This window comes from Solanum pennellii, chromosome 9, assembly GCF_001406875.1.
Source record: "Solanum pennellii chromosome 9, SPENNV200".
Lineage (NCBI taxonomy): Eukaryota > Viridiplantae > Streptophyta > Magnoliopsida > Solanales > Solanaceae > Solanum > Solanum pennellii.
Genome location: NC_028645.1, coordinates 3,689,794 through 3,715,064, shown reverse-complemented (window position 1 = coordinate 3,715,064; position 25,271 = coordinate 3,689,794). Strand labels below are relative to the sequence as shown.

The following is a 25,271-nucleotide window of genomic DNA, read 5'->3' as shown; positions in this document are numbered from 1 at the left end:
CACCCACCCACCCCACCCTACAAATCCTTGTTCACATGCAAAACAAACTTTATATGCCCATACTAGACAGTAACTTAACGGATCGTTTCGTAGACTATATTAAAAAAAAAATTTTTTTTATATACAATATTAATATATGTATAACTAATAAGCAAATGCAGTCAACAAAACTTATTTAATGCCAGTTCAACTAGCAGAGAAAAAAAGACACTAACACAACACTGCCCAAAGCATTTTACTTTTTAGACTTTACAGAGTGAATCAAACCAATCCTGGATTTTCTAAATTATTTTAATATATATTATTTAAAAATGTAAAAAGAAAAAAAAAACCAATGCACCAAAAACATGTTAGTTATTATTCGTTTATTCACAAAGCAAAGTTAATTTTTAGAAGCATGAAAGATACTGTTTTCCTTACTTTAACAGCGCGATCAAGTAGTAGATTTGAGTAGGAAGAATCCAGTGAACGGAAAACAATGGATGCAGCAGCTAATGCAGCAGCGATTTCACCGGCGACATCGGAACCGGGATTATTCGCATCAATTTTATAAACAGTTCTTAATGTATCCATATCTTCTGGTCTCTCCCAACAACTGTGATCTGAAAATGCATCACCAACTTGTACATATATCACTCCATCTCTCGCCGTAGCTTTCAACAGAAAATCAGTTCCCCATTTCACTGCCTTCACTGCGTTACCTAATTCATTCCCTATATTCCTTTTAAAATCAATTATACTCCACGATAACAATGTCGTTGTAAACGCCATCGGAAAAACAAATTTCACATTATCTCCGGCATCGTAATAGCCTCCTGTCAAATCAACCTGTAACGAAAAAAAAAATCGATCCAGGTAAAAAGTTTATAAATCAAAAAATTAAGGATGTATTTTGATTGTTATTTTACTACTTACTCCGGCGGAAGCACCGTCGTGTAATGCGGAGTCTCTACGCCATTTGATACGTTGATCCGGCGGTAATTTTCCGGATCTTTGTCCTTCGTAGAACAGGATGCTTTTTCGGAGGGCGTCATGATAATCATGACCCCCTCCGAATGAATATGAAAAGGAGTTAAAGAGAATGAAGAGGAAAATGATGGAGGTATATTTTGGCGCCATTATTTTGTTGTGAACTGAGGAAAAAAAAAATAGAGCTCACACAAGTTAGGAGTAAAAAGAGAATTATAAGACTGATTTTATATAAAGAAAAAGTTGTTGTTTAGTTCATTGGATTCCTAGGGTTAAACCAATAAGATTACGACACGTGGTGGAATGCTATTGGATTTGGTTGAGAAAACGATGAGGTTAATTTTGACCGTTTTATTAGACCGGGTTTTTTTTTCTACTTTTGATGGACCGGGTTTTAAAATTTGCTTTTTTAAAGATTTATGAGCGAGATTAACGGAGGGAAAAAGAAGGATTTAATTATAATTTGTGTGCGCTAAGCTATAATTTGTCTTGTGTTAACAAGTTTTTCTCGGAGTGTGTAATGATTATTTTTTTAATAAATTGTAAAAAATAGTATTACTTATAATTATTTATAAAGAGCACTTTATAAATTTAAGAAGTTTATTTGTAATTTTCTACGTACTCAAATATAAAGGAAACAATAGTTACAAAACTTCTTAATTGAGTACAATTTACTCTTTTCTATAATTTAGTATAATTTACTCTTTTCTATAATTTTCTTTTTAATTTTGTGTAGAAGTCATTTCTATATTTATAATAAATCTCTCTAAATTGCTTTCAGTTTCTAGTTTTATATGTGATATATCTTAGTTATCCACGTATTGTATTTGGGGGAATGCTCTTTTACGATCAATCTTAAACATTGTGTTGATTGGCCCTATCATTTGCATGTTAATTTCACCTATATTTTTCTTTCTTCGTTAGTCCAAAAATAATAAGATATTTTATATTAAGTCATAATTTAATTTTAAAATATCTATTTTATTCTTTATGAAATAATTTATAACTATAAAAAAATTTATCATTCGTTTGGCAAAACATATAAACTTAACCTTCAATTTAGCTTTAGCAAACAACTATACCCTCCAACTTTGAGTGTACACAAATAGACATTTAAATTTGTATAAAATTATATAAGTAGATTCATATGTCCTACATGACACAATACACGTGGAATGTTACGTAGGACACAAATTGTCATGTATAAGGAATGTGTCTAGCTATTTATTCAATTTTATACAAGTTTAAATGTTTATTTGTGCAAATACAAAGTTAACGATTTTAGTTGTCAAGTTAAAAGTCATGCTAATGTAGTCCATCCGTTTCAAAAAGGATGGTCTAGTTTGACTTAGAATGATATAAGAAAAAAAAAGAAGACATTTTAATCTTGTAGTTCTAAATCAAAGTTATACATTTTAATCTTGTGGTCTTAGACATGTCACCTGTAAAGTTAAAGTTTAAGTATTACCATAAAAGGAAAGGGGTCATTCTTTTTTAATCAAACTAAAAAAGAAACAGAAACATTTTTTTCAAACGACATAAATTTTAAAAAGTCTTCTTTTATGCCGAATCAAACTCACGCACATAAAATAATACTCAACTTATATACATCAGATAAATAAAATGTACCAAACCATCTTTTGTTTAAGGTTTAGATCTCATCAATACACATTATACCAATTTTAATCTTATAAATATAAACAAACATGTTAGATATGAAAGTTTTTTATTAATTAATAAAATAAAGTAGTAATTTTAATTACTACTCATTTACTTGCATAATTAAAACCCAAAAAAAAAAAAAGGTTGTGAAGTTGTGACAAAAATGAATGGGGTGACTCACCGTCAGTTGATGGGGAACACGTGGAACTTCTGAAATGGGTCCCACTTAAATCTCAACTGTTTTGACTGAAATAATTTTCGCCGTTGATTTAGTGGAAATATTTTTGATTTTTCGTTATCATTTGCGTGAGGCATGGTTAACCAGTATTCATTCATGTGGCGGTGCGAAAAGCAATTAAATTAATATATATTATCTTTTTAAAGGTAGTTGGTTACTTTTTTATTTTATTTTATTTCTTTTTGGCTTTATCTATGTGTTCGAATTTCTATCAAATATATTTAATATTAAAGTGATAAAGATAATACGTATTCCCACCTTTTTAATAAGAGGTTTCAGGTTCGTGTGTACTTGGATACAAAAATCGTCTTTATAATGGAGTGATTTATCTTTCAATCTAAAAATTTTTGATATGAATTTGGACTCTAATATAAATATCAGACACAATATGAAAAGATCGGAAAAAATAAATACTCCTTTCGTCCGGTGTTATTTGTCATGGTTTTTATTTTTAGGGTCAAATTATAAAAACTTTGACTAACATTTTTAGATGTATTTTTTCATCATATTAATATGCAAAAAAATTGTGCTTTATAGTACTTTTTATATAGTTTTAGAATATTTTTTTTTTGTTTAAATATCGAAATAATATAATCTAATTTACTTTTAAAAAATTAAATTAACTTTCGATGAGCGCAATATGACATATAATTCCGAACGGAGGGAGTATGATTTATACCTCCTCATTTACTGCATGGAATAATGTAATAGATAGTCACATAATGCAGAGGCATGATAGCTGCACAGATCGAAGGATAGTCGATTGAACATTTTTCGTCATAAAATTATATTGCATATATAGATTTTTTTAAAAAACTATATCATAGAGACTATCAATTGTTTGAACATTCCAAATTTCGCCAATCATGACATTATGTCATAGATTAGATCTAGTATATATGAGTTGTTACACATTATTATATAAATATCTTTTCACTTTATTAAAAATTTTGAAGCTGAAATTGAAGATAAAGTTATGTTTGGTGAAAGCTTTTACAAATAATTTTAATTTGTAATAGAAATTATTATAAAAAAGTGTTTGATTTTCAAATAAAGTGAAAAAATCGAAACTTGAGATTGAGACAAACATTAAAAAAGGAAAGTTAGAGAGATAGTATGAATATAGGCGTATATAACGCTTTTTGACACCAAAATGAAAGTTTGAAAAAAAAAAGTGTATGTAAACGCTAAATGATTAGAAAATTTAATCAGAATATTTTAAAAATTATAATATTTTTTTTATTTTAAAATAAATTGATATTTTTCTATTTTTTAGTTAAAGTATATCAAAATTAAAATAATAAAAATATTTTTTAAAAAATAAAATAACGTAGATAAAATATCGTTATGGTCAAATTGAGGCTTCCAAAAGTGTGTTGTGATTTATATAAACACATTTATCAAGTGTAATTAGGACTAAAAAAACAACATAGAAATTATAAGATTTGTAGGGTCTCGAGCCGCTAAATTTATGGGAATTATCCTTCTAATTAGCATTCAACATGCAATGTAGACCTACAAATACCTACTAGCTAACTTTATTTGACTTAAAGTTCAACATGAGAATAATTTTTAAAATCTCATAATTAATTAAAATCATTTTAATTACAAGTTTAAGCATAATGATTTTGTGGTTTGATCATAATCATGTTAGTTACTACTAGTTTAAGCATAATGATTTTGTCGTTTGAGAAATTGTCTTAATCTTAATAAAAATAGGACTTAAGCATCTTGGATTCAAATATTCAAACAGTCTTTCTTGTTATCGAAATCTAAAAGAATCCTGTCAAAGAACTTGATTCATGCAGAGAAAGAAACTTAGGATAGGAGACTGATGGAAGCAGCAGGGCTGGGTCTGCGAGTGAAACCCCATATCTTATAGAGAATAATTTATAAAACACATATACTATAATTAATGGATAATACATTTATCACATATTATCAAATACTTATAAGTACATTGTGTCAATTTCTTACCAAACAAGCATAATATATTTTTATAACATTTATAATACGTTTATATTGCATGCATAATTACTTTCAATACACACTAAAAGTTTAGTATAATATTGTTATTTATTGTTATAAATAGAAATAAATTAAATATATGACTGAAATCAATAATTATTTATTAAAAAATATTAATACTTTTTCTATGTTTTTGCAAGTATACAAGGGTCTGTCTCAAAGCTATACCAGACAAACAAATGGATTGCAAATTGTTTTAATTTGGGCCAAGTATACAAATGGACTCTGGTCCTAAACATTTGAGAGCTAGTCAAAGAAATTCAATTGACATTTAATAGTCAAATATATTTATACTTTATTATATATGTATTATATACACTTTTATATACTATTTCATCACTAAACTTTTTCCTTACTCATTTTATATTCGGAAAAGGGCCTAAAATACCCTCAAAGTATTGAAAATGGTACAAAATTACCCTCCATCCACCTATTGGCTCCAAAATACCCTTTCCACCCACCTATTGGGTCCAAAATACCCTTGTCATCCACCTTTTTGTTCAAAATTGACCACTTATTTAACGGTTTTATATTTAAACTATTTAAATATTTTTTAAAATACGTGGTGCTCAACTATTTGTTATAATTTAACTTATTAGTATAATTTATATATCAATCCATTACCCGCCCATTACTAATTAAATTCCTTTTAATAAACCCGTCACATTATTAATGTAAGCTACTGCCAATTGAGTGTTTTAAAAATTATAGAAGTAAATTATCATACATTCAAGTGGCTAAATAAAAATCACCGATAAACTTAAAAGTCTGACTATGTTCATCTTAATTATTCTTACGTCTCAATTATGTGATGTTACTTCATAGGTAATTTTTTTCAAAATAATATATTAAAGGTTTTAAAACAAACCATAAATATTTATAAAATTATATTTAAAAAAAAAGTGCATGAATTAATTCGGGATGTATTACTTGTTTACCTTTAATCATAAATTTCTAATTAAATTTTGGAAGAAAGTGTCCTCCTAAATAAGCGGCTCAACCTAAATTTAATTGGGGTTTCGATTCGGACTCGAATAATTTTGGATGTCATTTTCAAGAATCTATAATTTCATCGTGTTTTAGTTGTTTTTATGACGATTTTGATATTATAATTGGATCATTAATTGAGTGAGTTTTAGTTAGTAATGAGTGGGTAGTGGGTTGGTTTATAAATTATATTAATAAATTAAAATTATAATCAATAGTTGAACGCCAAGTATTTTAAAAAATATTTAAAGAGTTTAATTTTAAAACAATTATAAAAGTGGTCAATTTTGAACCCAAAGGTGGATGACAAGGGTATTTTGGAGCCAATAGGTGGATGAAAAGGGCATTTTGGAGCCAATAGGTGGATGGAGGGTAATTTTGTACCATTTTCAATACTTCAAGGGTATTTTAGGCCCTTTTCCGTTTTATATTCTATACTTCATAACAATATACATTTTATACATTTTTACCAGTACATTTTTCATACACACCATGTGATTACTAGCTGACACATGCAAGTCAATACATTCTTAATAATTTGAAAAACACTATGGAAATTGACATTATTATTTCGAGATAATGTTTTTCTTCGTATCAAATATACCTCAAACTGGTGCTTCTTCTCCCTCCCTTCACCCTTAATTATTATCGTGATAAGTGTAAGCTTCAACACTATTCATCATTATTATCAATGCAGTTAATTCTTAATATTAAATATTAGCTATCTTCACCATATATTCTTCGGCAATTACTATTAACTATTAACATCAATCAACTTCATCATCACAATTACTATTTTCCTTCGCATTACTAATCACTAGCATCAAATATCACCATCAGCCCCATTGCAAACCAAATTTTACTGTCATTTGCATACATAAATATTTCATGTTTTAATAAATTTATTTATTTTTCTAATCTTCAATAATTTTTTTATTGAAATTGTATATTTTATGTGCAAAATTTGGGTTTGAGACTATCATGCAGGAGTGGGGATATGACGTGGCAAGGTTGGTCAGATGAACAACCTTCGTTTTCTAAATTTTTATCGATATATATAGTAAATATCGATTTTTTTAGATATATACTAATTGTTGAACAACCTTGACACAATAAAGGTTGACAGTCCAACGGTCAAAATCAACCAACTCCATCATCAAAACTACTATTTTCCGTTGCATTACTAGTCACTAACATCAAATATCACCATCAGCCCCATGACAAACCAAATCTACTGTCATTTGCACACATAAATATTTCATGTTTTAATAAATTATTTATTTTTCTAATCTTCAATGATTTATTTAATTGAAATTGTATATTTTTATGTGTAAAGTTTGGGCTTGAGACTACCATGTAGGATTGGAGCTATGACATGGCGAGGTTGGTCAGATGAACAACCTTCGTTTTTTAATTTTTTTCGATATATACTAAATATCAATTTTTTTAGATATATACTAATTGTTGAACAACCTTGACACAATAAAGGTTGACAGTCCAGTGGTTAAGGCTATACAAAAACACCTCTGCATTTTGAGTTCGAGCCCAAGTGTGGTGACTTCTTTAATTTTTTTCATTATTCTGTTTTGTCCTAAAGTATGAACACCCTTGGCAAAAATCCTGGCTCCGCCACTGCTACCATGTTAGAGGTTTCAAGTTCGAAAACCTTGCCAGGAAAAGCAAGGAGTTTGCTTTCTGGATCGAGTCTGTTGAGCAGGCTTGTCTAGTGCGGTGTGAGTTATTTCTCATGTGTGATTTTTGCGAGCTATAGCATAGAAGCGATAATTTTACCTTGTGTGCACCTAAAGTTTAGCGGCTACGAATTTTCCTTGTCAACAAAAAAATAAAAAATGAATTATATATGCATATCTAGACGTTGAAAAACAAGCAATCTTGATTTCAGATCTAGAGACAATATATCTTAATCATTCCGACTTTAAAAATCACTAAGACTTCAATCTAGTGGTACTTATATAGCTCGATACTTGTTGTATCGACTATCTTATGCATTAAACACTTGGTTTAAAAGCTTTGGGATTTCAGATTAGCGGTAAGAGAAATAAAATTAAGCGTTCATTGATCAAATGTTGGTCATGTCTTTAAAAATAGTCAACATCATGAAAAATTTGAATTTCAAGTAAAATTTTATAGTGAAGTCTTCGAGATTCACATGTTAGAATTCGAAGCTCTATATGATAACAACTACAGTATTTTTTAATTAACATAATTGAAATTAGTTTTTTGTGAATTTTACTCAAATAATAATGCAACACATAATGCGTTAGATATTATGCACAAACTCTAGTATCTAGTTATGAATCAACTTCAGAAATTTCTCGATTATGAAAAAAGTCTCGTTAAGAAAAAATTTAATTTATGGAATTAATGAAGCTCAAACATCACAATGATCCAACTTCCTTTAGTTTATTAACCTTTTAGTTTGGACTAATGATTTCAACTAATTTGCTTAATGGATTAGGGGAAAAGTTCGTTGTTTAGTTTGTCAACTCATGGGAATAAATTAAATTAATCTCGACTTGACTAATCCATGCAAAAATAATATTCTTAACATTATTTGAAAAATATGTTTTCTATTTAATTAATTGAAACAAAGGTAGTCAATGGACTATAATAATAAGATTAGGTAATAAATGATATGATTTTCCAATTAATTTCTAACTTGGTCCACCAATCATTCTTGTTCTATCTGCCCCATTGATCACCATATTTGCTTTCCAATTTAAAGTTGATTTAATTACCACTAATAAATTACCATGCTAACTAATTAAACAACCACTCTTTTGCTCCTTTTAAGCTATAAATTATTTTTTAAAGTTCCATTATCAAAATTCGAGATTCATAATAGTAGCGGTGAAGTCAGAATTTTTAGTAACGAATTCAAAAAATAAAAAAGTAAACATACGTAAAAGTCGAAGAGAGTTCAATATATACTATAATTACATAAAAAAAACAATAATTTTAACCATATATTAAAAATATAGTTCTTCATCGAAAGTTGTTCAAACGAACCCCCAAAACCATAATAGAATTACACAACTACCCTTCTTTTTCTTTTAATAGAATTGAACAACCACTCTTCTTCCTCATTTTAGCTAAATAAAGTTAAATCTTATTAAAATAAAAAATTGAATAGATATATTACTTAAAAGAATTAAACAACTAACCTCCTTGCTAGCTCCATTAGCCTAAAAAATGACAATTATTTTCCTAATAATTTACTTCATTTTAGCACTATATAAGGTCCATTCCACTTAATCATTCTCTATCACAAACAAGCAAAATATATTCATAGGCATTAAGCAATCAATTTCAAAACAAAATCACCCCCCCACAAATTAATTTTCTTTTAATCAAAATGGATAAAAGTGAGTCAACCAAAATTGAAATGGGAGAGAGTAGCAAATTAGAAAGAAAATTAGGAAAAGCTCCACTTTTAGGTTCACCATCTAATGCTATTTCATCAAGTGATCCTAAAGTTGCAAATAATAAAAAAGTTGGTAATTACAAGAAAGGAATCTCTATTTTTGATCTAATCTTGAGAATTGCATCTGTTGCTACTTCTATTGGTGCTGCTGTTGGCATGGCAACTGCTGGAGAAACTCTTCCTTTCTTCACTCAATTCTTTCAATTCGAAGCTGGTTATGACGATCTTCCTACTTTTACGTAAGTAACCTGTCTTATTTTCATGATTACAATCGTTTCCTCATCTAATATGTAAATATCCTTTTAATGTAGCGCGATATACATAAATACAAAATATTAGCGAACAGACAAAAATTCGTAGCTGAAAAATAAAAATCTCATGCTAATCTTATTTACCTATAGATTAATATAACACATTATAAGGAAATTCAGTTAGCTAAGAACTATGTAGCTTCAAATTAATTAACTAGGAATTATCGATAAATTTCGAAGTTAAATTTTATGTTTTTTAGTATTATATGATACAAATATCAAATATGACTTTTATTAATGTAATGGCTATTTGTGCAAATATTTATTTGTATGTATAGGCAATATACTAGTGTTTGATTAATTAATTTGTTACACATATTTTGTAGGTTCTTTGTGATAGCCATGTCTATAGTGGTTGCCTACCTAGTCCTCTCCATACCATTCTCTATAGTGTGCATTGCCCGCTCTTATGTCGTTGTTCCGAGACTACTACTCATTATTTTTGACACGGTAAGATATTAATATCGAAATACTCTTTCATTTTTACCTTTGTCTGACAGTAACGTACTTACGACACTGTATAAATCAATAACAAAGTATCAGTAGAAACATCATTTTTCAAAGGGAAAAGGGTAAAATATATCACTTAAATGTGGTTTACTGTTTGACTTTACCCTCGCTGTTAAAATGAAGTTGAATTTACCCATTCCGTTACTAATTTCACCAAATTTACCCCTCATGTCGTGCACGTTTTTCTAGGCCATGATCACATTGACAACATCAGCAGCAGGAGCTTCAGCAGCCATAGTATACTTAGCACACAATGGTAATGAAGATGCAAATTGGCTTGCTTTTTGCAACCAATTTGGTGATTTTTGCCAAACAACAAGTGCAGCTGTTGTGGCTGCTTTTATCACAATTGTGCTTTTGCTTATATTAATTGTGTTGTCTGCTATTGCTCTCAAGAGACATTAATTGATCCAAAAAAAATAAATATAATATTGTAATTTGTATTTCCTTATTGTTACTTTTGTAATTGTACTTTTGTGCAAGTGTGTTTGTAATGTTGTGTTGGTGTTTGTAACTTTTCACTAGACATGGAGAGGTAAAAAAAAAAATTGTAACATTACCATTGGTGAATTGTGAGAATTAATATTCTGATTTGTAATTTTTTTTTTTTTACTATATGCTATTTCATTTTTATGATGTCTATGTAAGTTTTTGCAAAACACCTATTACTACACAAATTTTCGTTGATATGTAATTTGTGATTCTACTATAGTTTGATTATGCATTTGAATGATTTTTGTTTAGTTTTTGAAGATGAGCTTTTCAAATTTGTTGGTTTTTGATTAGTTTTAAGTGATTTTTTTTTGGTCAATTTTAAAATTTGATTATTTTTCAAGTGAAATGCACGCTAAAATACGTTGTTCTCCCATTCGAACTATATTTCAAATAGTAAATATTACTGTCGACCTTTCACAACCTTGAAGTATTCCATCTTCGTGATCAAAGAGAGTATAGCTTGAATATGTATACTTGACTTGATGAAAAATGTTCTTGAACATGCTTGCATCATTTTTACCCTTGCCATTATCAATCAAAATATATCAAAACATTGTAAAAGTTCTATCATAAAATTTATATAAAATAGTGAAAAAATAATTTACATGATTTTGATTTAGTGGTGAGACTGGATATGATTTAGGTACACATGATAATATTGATCTCCCCCGCCCCCCCCTCCCCCACACACACATACAAAAATATGAAATTTAGTGAAAATAGTAAAAGAATGAGCCCATATTCATCGAGTTTTGTCTCTGTTAGAAAATAGAACACACACAAAAAAAAATTACTTTCTAATGTATGGATCAAGAAATGTAACAAAAATCGATGACTAATTTAAAGGATTTGAGTTGAAAATAGAAGTAAAATTGTGAGAAAAATGAAATTTTAAAAGAAGAAATAAAATTGACGGAAAGATAAATATATTCTTTAATTTTGTAAATAGCAAAAAAATTATATTATTAAGTATTAAAAGATAAAAAGATTGTTAAATTTTAATATCTTATATTAATAATTATATAAATATAAATTATATATTACTAACACTATAGTATATATACTTCATATATTTGGGGCTTAAGACAAGGGTTTCACCATTATTTGAAAATTGTTCACTGAAAGAGAGAGTGTAGCAGAGATGTGGCCGAGTGCAGAAGGAGGGCCACCGGAGGTCACTCTAGAAACTTCCATGGGTTCTCTTACACTTGAGGTACTCTATTCTTCTTCCTTTTTGTTGATTTTGAAGTTTTGTTTTTGCATTATGATGATAAAGTTGAAATTTTGCAATTTGTTTAGATGTATTACAAGCAAGCTCCAAGAACTTGCCGTAATTTCATAGAGCTTGCTCGAAGAGGCTACTATGATAATGTCAAGTTTCACAGAATCATTAAGGTTTTGCTTTTTTTCTCATTTTAGGGTTCATTTGGTTCGGAAACAAGTTATTCCAGGATTAGTTATCACTCGTACCAAATGAGCCTTTAGATTGTTGTGCGTTTGGATGTTTATTTATATTGTTTGGAGTATCATTTTCATTTATGGTTTTTTTTTTTCTATTTGGGTATAGGATTTTATTGTGCAAGGTGGAGATCCAACTGGTACCGGAAGAGGCGGAGAATCTATCTATGGGTATGTAAATGTTGTAAATAGTGTGTTATATGTGGATGTATTTACTTCAAATTGCATTTGATATCCTATGTGAGATTGAAAGGATGGCCAAGTAGGGCATTATAGCTAATTCAATTCTTGTTGGAGAGCAAATTAAGTGGAAAACGATCTAGTTAGTTTTGGGGATCAAACATTTTAGATTCCTACATAATAGGAGCCTCTCTTTGCTCTATTAGAAAGATGCTAAGAAGTAATGCAAGTCTATCTTTAATAGCTTTACTCTACCTCTCTTGTTTCACTTGTATTTTCTACTACTCCCTCAATGTCAATTTGTTTGTCTGCTTCCAAAAGAATATCTCTTTCATGTTTTGACAACCTTTTAATCCCGACTTGCTTTAATTCATGTTATCTTATCCAAGATTTATAATTAAAACTAGTGAACATGAACTTTATTGCTCTTGTGAGGCAGCATGCCACATATATAGTATTTGTTGAATTTTATGGTATAGAGAGTGTTACCATGAATAAAATATTAAAATGCAATTCGCATCAATGTTGATAAAGAGCTTGATTTTGCTAAATATATCTTTAGAATCTACTTAACTCATACATTTCTAAATTGTCGACATTCAAAAACTTACAAGTCAATATTTTTTTAATAAACGGTACAACACAACACAAGGATGGTGTTAAGAATTAACAATAGTGCACAAAGCTCCGATCTTATCTACAACATATATAAAGGTCATGTTGCACCAAAAGGCTAGCAAAGAAATACGTTTGTTTTAAGCCTGTGTATCTCTCTAGAACACCTTTGAAAATTCTACTGATTCTTTCGGTCCAAAAGGTTCACCAAATGACCATGAAGATAGTGCTCCAAAGCCTATGTGTCTTCTATTGAGACTATCTCTTCTATAACTATGTAAGAAATCCAGTATGGCTATGGAGTTATTATTGTAGGACATGTTCAAAATGGCAAACAACTGCTCCAAATATGATAAATTATCTTATCGACTTTCTCAAGGATCTCTTCATAAAAGGAACAGCCATTACATAATTGCATTTCTCCTCTATGAGACTTTGATTAAGTGAGGCATTGCTTCCTTAGCCATAAGCCAAGTAAAACAAGAAACCTTTCAAGGGTGCTTAGTTATAACTTGTGTCAAATCTTCCCCCTTAGACCAAAGATCAATGTTGGAAAAAGTCAATGACATGTAACAGAGAACATAGAAGATTCCACCTGAATGGAACCTTCATATAATAAAGCATCCCTGTGTTTATTTGAGAGGATTGTGCTTTGGGATTGTAACATAGAACCAAATCTTTTTTTTTGATGAAGATAACATAGAACCAAATCTTGCAATTTCCCAATTCCTTTTTAAGGACGATTTTATCATTGAGCATCAGAAAAATCGGCTATAGCAGCATTATGAAGTGCGGAAATGTTGTCAAAGGGAGGAGATGTGGGGTGAATTTGCAGGAAGCAGGGGGCTTTGGGAAGATCAATGGGTAATGATCTACACAATCACATATAGCTTTTCCTGGAGGTTTATTAACATGTTTTAGTCCTCTAGAAATTTCACAGGGATTTGTTTTGGACAAGTTTAGATATCTTAAGAGGAACAATTGGGATATGAGTTTGTCTTATTAATTAATCCAACTCACCCCTAATTTGTTACGTAGCGGAAATTTTTCTGTTCGAGCCACATGAAGCTTGGTGAGGATAAGCTATTTATTTACGTATGGTGGCAAAACCATATCATGGCATTTAACAAATCAAAAATGTTTATTAATTATTTATATCATACAGAAACAATCGGCCAAAACACATTTCACCAAAACAATTTCACCCATTTTATTCAAAAGATATGATGAATTGTTGTTCGACAAGTTTGATTAAGTGATAATGTAATAAGTTCACTAAGGCATTGGCAACCTCAACATCTGATAGGCCAAAAAATACAAGATTGCAATGTGTTGTCTCCAAAACAATTGATATTTTCATCAATGGGATTAGATTACATGTTTTATTCTCTTTTCCTTGATCAAGGTTTTTGTTCCAATGGATTTTCCCTAACCAGGAAGTCATGCAAAGGATAATACCACGAACCCATAACTTCTTTCTCTTATGGGTCATTTGGTAGGGTGCTTAAAAATAATGTGGAATATGGTGTATTAGTAATGTTGGGATTATTCTTATGCACGGTTTGATTTGGTGTATTAGAATAGCACGCATAACTTAATTTCTAAAAAAATATTTGTTTACAAAAATACCCTCCACAAATATGGTGAATGGATTTGGTAAAGGTTTTTGAGAGAATATTCTGTCTTTAATCCTGCTATGCATATATTAGAACCACTTGCATTGCTAATATCATATCATGTATTAGTTGTGCATGACATAATATCAAAGGAAGTGTACAACTAATGCTTGCAATAGCTATACGAAGGTTGAAAAAGTGTACCAAACAAGGTTTTAGTAATACACAAAACTAATGCATCCTACCAAACGACCCTTTAAACTTTCATTATTTCAGCAGTTGCACTAACAACCTGGATTATCTTATGTATTTTATAAATCGATGTTACTGTATTCGAATTATCAATTGTGGAAAGTAGTTATAGAATTATCTAATTTTCTTAAAATTTTAAAAAGAAGGATAAAAGGAGAGAAAATGAAACTGAATGGGTAATCTCTCGTGACTAGAGTTTGCGCTAAAAGTAGCATGCCGAATACATAGATATATTACTGCTGACATGCATCTGTTAAGGGTTTATTAAAACCGTTTCTATTGTCAAATAAACGTAAATAAAGGGCTAACTATCTGTTCAAGGTGGCTGCAAACAAACGTAATGTGTTCGACCACATGCTTAAGCTCTTGTCGTTCTGCATCTAGTTTATATCTCCAGTGGCTTCGAAGAAGATACATCATTAACAAGGGACTGATGGTGAAGATTTAACTGGGGCATCTAATAGTTATGTCATTTACTGTTATTGATTATCATTTATAGTCATACATAAACTTGTCTGTCTGACATAGTGAAGAAGAAGATCATCTTTTGCATACTTGGCTTTTAGTGACTTCTTAAGTTAACTTTGCAGCCAGAAGTTTGAAGACGAGATAAATCCACAGCTAAAGCATACAGGAGCAGGTATCATATCCATGGCTAATGCTGGACCAAATACAAATGGAAGTCAATTCTTCATCACCTTGGCACCTGCACAGTCACTTGATGGTAAGTATACATATCCAGGTTGTTTTCCATCAATTTGTATGAATAGGCTTTTTAATGTTGAATCAGCTGGCTGTAGTGCATGTGCTGATTTATTTTTGGTACCTTGCTCCGTCAACACTATTTTTCTGTTTGTATATCAAATAGTAAAAGAAAATTTCTAATTGAACTTGAAGTTGTGAGAAAACGGTGTTCCAAAAATTCAGATGAGTCCCTTGTCAACATGTTTGAGCTTAAGTTCATGGATGGACTATAAACGTATGTGTGGAGGATAGTCATGGTTGACTATCCGAGTATGTGAGGAGCTTAAGTTTGTGGATTACTTCCATGATGAGATGCTGGTCGATCTTTTTGGCTTCTATTGAGGATGATGAATTCATACCAACCCAAGTTGGGGGGAGAAATCTCCTCTCCTTTCCTAGATTATGTCTTAAAATTCATGAGCTACCATGTCAAGACTGCCTTAAAATATTCGGTACATGATTCCAAGATCAATTCTTGTGACGGCATTCTCATTTTTACAATGATAGAGAATATATCTCAAGACCTGGGCTATGCTGAATCTAATACTCTTGCCCCAGCTCTGTTGATGTGTCTCTTCAATCTGCAATTAGGATAAGCATGGCTTGAACAGTTGTGATCTCTTCTTCGTTTGTAGTTTTTTCTTATAGTGCACTGTATTAGCTCACTATTAGCTGATGAGTTTTCGTTCAATGTGATGTTAGGGAAACATACTATTTTTGGAAGAGTTTGTCGGGGAATGGAAATTGTCAAGAGACTTGGCAGTGTACAGACTGATAATACTGACAGGTATTCTGCTTCCTATAATATTTGTGTCTACATTAGAATGATAAAAAATGTCCTGCTGCAGCATTGCAAAAACTGTTATGCATACAGAAAACATCAATAACCCAGGTCGTCATTGTTTGGAGAAAATGAAATTTGCAGAAAGACTAGATAAATTTTACCACTTTGTATGTAAATGTTCTGGTCAACTTTTCCTTCTCTGTTATATGTTTGAATGCAGACAAAACTCATTCATGCATTTAACGTTTGTTAGTCGTAGCTTCAAAATCGTATCATTGAGTAGGAAAGCTCTAATTCCAGTTCCATTTGATATCAATGCAGACCAATCCATGATGTGAGGATCTTGAGGACTACCGTCAAGGATTGATCTACTGCATCTTCGAAAACAATTGTTATATTAGCTAGAGCATCCAAGGGATGGCATAGTGTTTTAATTTCTGTCATCACAACCAAGATCCATTCTATCTTCTGCTTTCTAAGTGAAAAAAACTTATTTAGGTCTGTATGTGGGGATGTGGATACTGGATACTAATTTTGTGCTTACCAAAATGATACTAATATGCTATTTTGTGTCATTGGCACTTTTTAACTGGCTTTTGGTATTAAGACACTTTTGTTAACCATCCATTCAACTCCTGAAGTAGTTTAAGGATAGGTAACATAGTTTAGATGTGCAAAATGCAATCGATCAACGTTTACAAGTCCTTTTTTATTTCTAATGTTGTTTTCCCCCCCTTTTCGATTGCATGGTGCATGTAAATGTAAACACTGTTTAGAAGGCTCTTTAGGGACTTGTTCAGTGCTCGCTTGGGGAAGGGCGTCTTGACGTTCTTTTGTAGGGCTTAGTTCTGTGAGGCTTATGCTCCAAACGCACGACTGTGCCTCCTAAGCACATGTAATGCTGAATGCTTTGACATTTTAGACCTTGGGATCTTGAAACATGAATTCGGAGCACCCAATTTTTTTTTCTGAATTTTTTTAAGACATCTGTAGTGAGTTGGGGTAGCGTTTTGTACAATTGCACCATTTTTGGCTTATTTTTGCAATTAAAGGCAATTTTTAGAAATTGTGCGACTTTCTTGTTTTTTTCATGTATTTTAATCCACAGATATGACGCCTAGGAGCATCTAAAATTATTTTCTGAAAAACATTTATGAGGACCTCCATAAAAAGTTGGGGGTATGTAAAGTTTCACTTATTTTTTTAGGCATATTTTGAAATTACAAGTCAACTTTTAAGAATTACACGATTTTTTTTGTTTTTTGTGTGTTATTTGCCCGTAGATCTGGCGTCTCAGAGCACATTAAATTTTTTTTAAAAAAAACCTTATGAGGACCTCTGCAATATGTTGGGGAAGTGTTGCGTACAATACTACCATTTTTCAGTCATATTTTTGTAATTACAAGTCAATTTTAAAGAATTGCACGACTTTCTTGTTTTTTTTTTGTGTGTGATTAACCCCATGGATCTGGCGCAACAGAACATATAATTTTTTTTGAAAAACTCGATAGTTCCATAATTTTTTCAAGCATAATTTTGCATTTACAAGACTACTTTTAGGAATTACGTGATTTTTTTTATTTTTTCGTGTGTATTAGTCTATGAATTTGCAGCATCTAAATACCCAAAAATTTTTAAGAATAAACTTTATGAGATCCTGCGTAATGAGTTGGGGAAGCATAACGTCCAGTCGCCGTTTTTATCAGACAATTTTTTACATTTAAGCCAACTTTTAGGAATTATGCGACTTTCTTAGTTTTTTTTATGTGTATTTAGACCCTGGATCTGGTGCCTTGAAACATCCAAAAAGATTTTTTTTAAAAAACTCTATGAGGACCTCTATAATGAGTTGGGGAAGTGTTACAAACAATTTAATAATTTCTTCAGGCATATTATCGCATTTGCAAGGGAACCTTTAGAAATTACGTGACTTTATTGATTTTTAGTATGTACTATCCCATGGATATGACGCTCTAGAGAATCCAAAAAATTTTCTAAAATAACTTTATAGAATACCCGTAATGAGTTTGGAAAGCGTTCTTCATAGTCTCACCATCTTTTTCAGATATATTTTCATATTTACAAGCTAATTTTTAATTTCAACTTTTAGAAATTAACCAAAGACCATTGTAATGAAATGGGGAAGCGTTACATACAGTACCACCATTTTTTCATGCATATTTTTGCTTTACAAGCCAATATTTAGAAATTAAGCCATTTCCTTGTATATTTGTATGTATCAGCTCATTGATCTGGCACCTTGAAGCACCCAAAGTGATAAAAACTTTATAAGGATTTATCAAAAAAAAAAATAAAAGCCAACATTTAAGAATTGCGCGTTTTTTTTTTTAATTTTTCGTGTGTGTTAGCCCATAGATCTGGCGTCATGGAGCATCCAATTTTATTTTTTTTCAAAAAAAACTTTATAGGAACTTCCGAATGAGTTGGGGAAGCGTTATGTACAATCTCTTATTTTTTCAACCATATTTTCGCATTTACAAGCCAATTTTTGAAAATTATTCTATTTTTTAATTTTTCATGTATATTAGTATATGGATCTGGTGTCATGGAGCATCCAATTTTGTTTTCGAACAAAATTTATGAGGACCTCTGTAACGAGTTAGGAAAGCGTTTATCTACATTTTCACTATTTTGTTTCATGCATATTTTCATTTAGAAACTTACTTTTAGGAATTGCATGACTTTCTTGGGTTTTCATGTGTATTAACCCATACATCTGGTGCCTCGGAGCACCCAAAAACTTTTTCTCAAATAATTTTTTGAGGACTTCGTAATGAGTTAGGAAAATATTATGTACCATTCCCCCATTTTTTTCATGCACACTTTCGCATTTACAAACCAACTATTAGGATTACGTGACTTTCTTGTTTTTGTATATATTAGCCGATGGATCTGGCGCTTCAGAGCACCCATTTTTTTCTATAAAAACTTTATGAGGTCCTCTTTATTGAGTTGGAAAAGGTTTACATATAATCCCCCTATTTTAGGCATATTTTCGCATTTATAGGTGAACTTTTAGGAATTACGCGATTTTTTTGATCTTTCATGTGTATTAGTCCATGTATCCGCGTCTTGGAGCACCCATATTTTTTGGGGAAAAAAACATTATAAGGACCTCTGTAATGAGTTCGTGAAGAGTTACGTACATGTCACCATTTTTTCAGGCTTATTTTCGTATTTATTAGCCAACATTTAGGAATTATGCGACTTTCTTGATTTTTCGTGTGTATCAACCCATGGGTTTGTCCTCTCGGAGCATCCAAAACGTTTTTCTGAAAAACTTTATGAAGATATCCATATCGAGTTGGGGAAGCATTACTTATAGTCTGATAATTCTTTTCAGGCATATTTTAAAATTTACAAGTTAACATATAGGAATTACGCACCTTTTTTGATTTTTCGCGTGTATTAGCTCATGGATCCAACACTTGAATCACCAAAAAAAAAAATTCTAAAAAACTTTGCAAAATGAATGAAAAATTTTCATTGGACGTTCGTTTAGACCTTAGCATTGGAGCTAGTTCGTTCCGCACGGAAAAATGAGAGCATTATCAAGTTCAAACGAGCCCCAAAGCACGTAAACACATATTTTGTCAATTTTCGTGTGCTATAGTCCATGAATTTTTTGTGATTTAAAATTTCCCAAATAAAATGGCCGAAAATTTTCATGAATGTCTGTTAAGACAATAGAAATGGAGCTTGTTCGTCCCGTGGGAAAAAAAAACGCATTTTCAAGTTCAAACGAGCGCCAAAGAAGGTAAACACATATTTTGCTGATTTTCGTGCTATAGTCCATGAATTTTTTGTGAATTGAAAAAATTTCTCGAAACAAGTTGGTCGAAATTTTTCATGGTCGCCTGTTAAGACCATCGCAATGGAAAAAACACATTTTCAAGTTCAAACGAGCCCAAATTTTATCAATTTTCGTATGCTATAGTCTATGATTTTTTTTATTAATCTGAAATTTCTGAAAGAAAAATGATCGAGATTTTTAATGACGTCCATTAAGACCTTATCAATGGACCCAGTTCGTCTCGCGAGAAAAGTGAGAGCATTATCAAGTTCAAATGAGCCCCAAAGAAAATATACACAAATTTTGCCAATTTTTGTATGCTATTGTAAAAGGATTTTTTGTGATTTGGGATTTCCAAAATAAAATGACCTAAATTTTTCATGGACGTCCGTTTAGACGATAGCGATGGACCAGTTCGTCCCGTGGAAAAAGTACACATTTTCAAGTTCAAACAACCCTTAAGCAGGCAAACACAATTTTTTTTTTATTTTCGTATGCTATAGTCCATGAATATTTTGTAATATGAAATTTTCGAAATAAAATGATTGAATTTTTTCATGTACGTCTGTTAACACCTTAGCAATGAACCCAGTTCATCCCGTGGAAAAAATAAGAATATTATCAAGTTCAAACGAGCCTCAAAGCAGGTAAATGAAGATTTTATCGATTTTCATATGCTATAGTCCATGGAGTTTTTGTGATCTAAAATTTTCTAAACAAAGTGATCAAAAATTTTCATGGACGTTTGTTAGGACCATAACAATGGACCCAGTTTGTCTCGTGGTTAAAAATAGCGCGTTTTAATGTTTAAACGAGCCCAAAGCAGGAAAACGCAAATTTTTACTGATTTTTGTGTGCTATAGTCCATGGATTTTTATGATATGGAATTTCCGAAATAAAATGATCGAAATTTTTCATGGACGTCCATTAAAACCTAATAAATGGACTCAGTTCGTCTCGCAAAAAAAAACATATTTTCAAGTTCAAAATAGCCCCAAAGCAGGTAAATGCAGATTTTTGTATGCTCTACTCCATGAATTATTTGTGATATAAAATTCTCGAAATAAAATGGCCGAAATTATTTATGGATATCCATTAAGACCTTAGTAGTGGACCCAGATCGTCTCGCGGGAAAAATTGAAACATTATCAAGTTCAAACAAGTCCCAAAGTAGGTAAACGAAAATTTCGCCTAATTTCGTGTGTTATAATCTATGGATTTTATGTGATCTAGAATTTCTTAAACAAAATGGCCAAAATATTTCATGATATCCGTTAAGACCTTAGCAATGGACCCATTTCGTCCTGTATAAAAAACGGGAGCATTATCAAGTTCAAATGAACCCTAAAGCAAGTAAACACAAATTTTGTAGTTTTACATGAATGTCCGTTAAGACCATAACAATGGACCCAGTTCGTCCCCCGGGAAAAAAAGAGCGCATTTCTAAGTTCAAACGATTCCCAAAGCAAGTAAATGTAGATTTTTCTAATTTTCATGTGCTATAGTCCAGTGATTTTTTCTGATTTTGGATTCCCGAAATAAAATGGTCGAAGTTTTTCATGGACGTATGCTAAGACCTTAGTTATGGATCCATTTCGTCATGCGGACAAAAATAACGTATTTTAATATTCAAACGAGCGTAAAGCAGGTAAATGTTGATTTTGCCGATTTTCATGTGCTATAGTCCATGAATTTTTTATGATCTGGAATTCTCAAAACAAAAAGACAAAAATCTTTCATGGACTTGCGTTAAGACCTTAACATTGGACCCAGTTCGTCCAGCGGGAAAACAAAGAAAGTATTATCACGTTTAAACGAGCCCCAAAGCAGATAAACAAAAATTTTACCAATTTTCGTGTGATATAGTTCATGTTTTTTTGTAATCTAGAATTCTCAAAATAAAATGGCCAAATTTTTCCATGTACGACCCTTAAGACCTTAGCAATGGACCCTGTTCGTCCCGTAGAAAAAATGACGCATTGTCAAGTACAAACGAGCCCTAATGAAGAAAATGCAGATTTTGTCGATTTTCGTGTGTTATAGTCCATGGATTTTTTGTGATTTGAAATTCCCAAAATAAAATGGCCAAAATTTTTCATTGGCATCCGTTAAGACCTTAGCAATGGACCTAGTATGTCCGCAGGCAAAACGAGAGCATTATCAAGTTCAAACGAGCCCCAAAGTAGGTAAATGTTGATTTTATCGATTTTTGTGTGCAATAGTCCATGAATTTGTGATATAGAATTCCTAAAACAAAATGGCGAAATTTTTCATGGACGTCCATTAAGACATTAGTAATGAACCCAGTTCGACCCACGGAGAAAAAGGTATTTTTCAAGTTTAAACGAGCCCCAAAGCAGATAAACACAGTTTTTACCTATTTTCGTGTGATATAGTATATGAATTTTTTGTGATCTGGATTCCCTAAACAATATGGTCGAAATTTTTCTTGGACACCGTTAAGACTTTACCAATGGACCCAGTTCAATTCTCGAGAAAACGAGAGCATTATCAAGTTCAAACGAGCTTCAAAGTAATAAACATAGATTTTATCGATTTTCGCGTGCTATTATCCATGGATTTTTTATGATATTAATTTTTTGAAACAAACAATCGAAATTTTTCATGGGCGTCCGTAAGATCATAACAATGGATCCAATTCGTCATGTGGGAAAAAATGACAAATTTCAAGTTCAAACGAGCCTCAAAGCAGATAAACAAAGATTTTACCAATTTTTGTGTGCTATTGTCAACGTATTTTTGTGATATGAAATTTCCAAAATAAAATGACCAAATATTTTGACGGACGGACGTTAAGACCTTAGTAATGGAATCAGTTCGTCCCGCGTGAAAAAGAGAGCATTTTCAAGTACAAACGAGCCTCAAATTAAGATAAACGCGGATTTTGTTGATTTTTGTGTGCTATAGTCTAAGGATTTTTTGTGATCTGGGATTCTCGAAATAAAATGGACGAAAATTTTCATTGGCTTCCGTTAAGACCTTAGCAGTGGACCTAGTATGTCCTACAGGGAAAATGAGAGCATTATCAACTTCAAACAAGCCCCAATGTAGGTAAACGTTGATTTTGTCAAATTTTGTGTACCATAGTCCATGGATTTTTTGCGATATAGAATTTCTAAAACAAATTGGCGAAATTTTTCATGGATGTCCATTAAGACATTAGTAATGAATCCAGTTCGACCCGCGGAGGAAAAGGGTGTATTTTCAAGTTTAAATGAGCCCCAAAGCAGATAAACACAGATTTTACTAATTTTCGTGTGCTATAGCCCATGAATTTTTTGTGATTTGGAATTCCAGAATAAAATAACCAAAAAATTTTATGAACGTCCGTTAAGACCTTAGAAATGGATCTAGTTCGTCCCGCAGAAAAAATGGGAGCATTATCAAGTTTAAACGATCCCTAAAGTTGGTAAACATATAATTTGCCAATTTATGTGTGCTATAGTTTATTGATTTTGTAATCTGAAATTCTCAAAATAAAATTGTCAAAATTTTTAATGAGCGTCCGTTAAGACCATAGAATTGGACCAAGTTCGTTCCGCGGGAAAAAGGATGCATTTTCAAGTTCAAACGAGCCCCAAAGCAGTAACGAGTCCTTGGATTTTTTATGATCTGGAATTCTCGACAAAATGACTGAAATTTTTAATGGACATCCGTTAAGATTTTAGCAATGAACTCAATTCGTCACACATGGGAAAAGGGCACATTTTAAAGTATAAACGAGTCCTAAAGCAGGTAAACGCAAATCTTTTTTATTTTTGTGTGCTACGATCCATGGATTTTTTGTGATCTGGAATTTCTGAAACAAATTGTCTGAAATTTTTCATGGACGTCAGTTAAGACCTTAACAATGTACTCAATTGGTCCAGCGGGGAATATTTGAGCATAATCAAGTGCAAACGAGCCCCAAATGACGTACATGCAGATTTTACTTCGTGTGCTATAGTTCATGATTTTTTTGTGATTTGGAATTCTCGAAACAAAATGGTCAAAAAATTTCATGGAAGTCTGTTAAGACCATAGTAATGGAACCAGTTCATCTCACGGTGAAAAAAATGCATTTTCAAGTTCAAACGAGGCGGAAGCAGGTAAACGCAGATTTTATCGATTATCGTGTGCTGTAGTCAATGAATTTTTTGTGATCTGAAATTCCCGAAATAAATTGCCAAAATTTTTCATAAATATCTGTTAAGACCTTAGCTAAAGACCCAGTTCGTCCCGCGGTGAAAAAGGGCGCATTTTCATGTTCAAACGAGTCCTAAAGAAGATAAGCGCATATTTTTGCTGATTTTCATGTGTTATAGTCCATGGACTTTTTATGATATGGAATTTCCGAAACAAAATGGCTGAAATTTTTCATAGACGTCAGTTAAGACCTTAGCAATGGGCCCACTTCGTTCCGTGGGAAAAAAGGGAACATTATCAAGTTTAAACGATTTCCAAAGCAGGTAAATGCAGATTTTATCGATTTTGGTGTGCTATAGTCCATGAACTTTGTGTGATCTAGAATTCCCAAAATAAAATCACCGAAATTTTTCATGGACGTCCGTTAAGATCATAGAAATGGATCCAATTCATCCCGCTAGAAAAAAAAGGCGCATTTTCAAGTTCAAAGGAGCCACAAAGCAGGTAAATCTAGATTTTACCGATATTCGTGTGCTATAGTCCATGAATTTTTGTGATTTCCTAAAATAAAATGATCGAAATTTTTCATGGACGTCCGTTAAGACATTACGATGGACAAGTTCGTCCCGTATGGACAAAGGGCGCATTTTTAAATTCAAACGAGCCCCAAAGCAGGTAAAATAGATTTTATCAATTTTTATGTGTTATAGTCCATGAATTTTTTGTGATCAAGATTCTCGAAACAAAATGACTGATATTTTTTATGGACATCTTTTAAGACTTCAGCAATTGACCCAATATGTCCCGCGGGAAAAATGAAAGCATTACCAAGTTCAAACGAGCCCAAAGCAGGTAAACAAAGATTCGTTTCATAATGAGTTGGGAAAGCGTTGATTTTCGTGTGTTAGCCTATGGTTAAGGCATCTCAGAGCACCCAATTTTTTTCTGAAAGAACTTTACGAGGAACTTTGTAATGAGTTGGGAAAACATTACGTACAACCCCCCCCCCCATTTTTT

At 31.6% G+C, this 25,271-nt stretch overlaps 3 protein-coding genes across 5 annotated transcripts in view; 2 read left to right on the top strand and 1 right to left on the bottom strand.

Moving 5' to 3' along the window:
• Positions 1-1,192, bottom strand: part of LOC107031341 (endoglucanase 8-like) — a 5,173-nt gene extending 3,981 nt beyond the window's left edge. Inside the window, exons 1-2 of the mRNA XM_015232666.2 lie at positions 916-1,192; positions 421-828 (exon numbers count right to left, since the gene is read on the bottom strand). Coding sequence (XP_015088152.1) covers positions 421-828; positions 916-1,119 — 612 coding nt within the window. The 5' untranslated portion in view covers positions 1,120-1,192. The remainder of the gene's footprint in view (positions 1-420; positions 829-915) is intronic.
• A 7,996-nt stretch (positions 1,193-9,188) lies between these two features.
• On the top strand, positions 9,189-10,859 carry LOC107030713 (casparian strip membrane protein 1-like). The gene is made up of 3 exons (XM_015231977.2): positions 9,189-9,568; positions 9,967-10,090; positions 10,340-10,859. Exons 1-3 carry the CDS (start codon positions 9,261-9,263, stop codon positions 10,553-10,555), a joined length of 648 nt encoding a protein of 215 aa, XP_015087463.1. The 5' UTR covers positions 9,189-9,260; the 3' UTR covers positions 10,556-10,859.
• An 864-nt stretch (positions 10,860-11,723) lies between these two features.
• LOC107029475 (peptidyl-prolyl cis-trans isomerase CYP18-2) lies at positions 11,724-16,919 on the top strand. Of its 3 annotated transcripts, XM_027919451.1 has the most exons (7): positions 11,724-11,858; positions 11,945-12,040; positions 12,213-12,274; positions 15,357-15,490; positions 16,213-16,297; positions 16,616-16,667; positions 16,715-16,919. In XM_027919451.1, the coding sequence occupies exons 1-6, from the start codon at positions 11,787-11,789 to the stop codon at positions 16,659-16,661; spliced, it is 495 nt and encodes a 164-aa protein (XP_027775252.1). In that variant the 5' UTR covers positions 11,724-11,786; the 3' UTR covers positions 16,662-16,667; positions 16,715-16,919. The 3 variants fall into 3 exon arrangements, with proteins under 3 accessions (XP_027775252.1, XP_015086386.1, XP_015086387.1); XM_015230900.2 differs by having other exon boundaries at positions 16,616-16,919; XM_015230901.2 differs by lacking the exon at positions 11,945-12,040 and having other exon boundaries at positions 16,616-16,919.
• Positions 16,920-25,271: the final 8,352 nt, after the last annotated feature.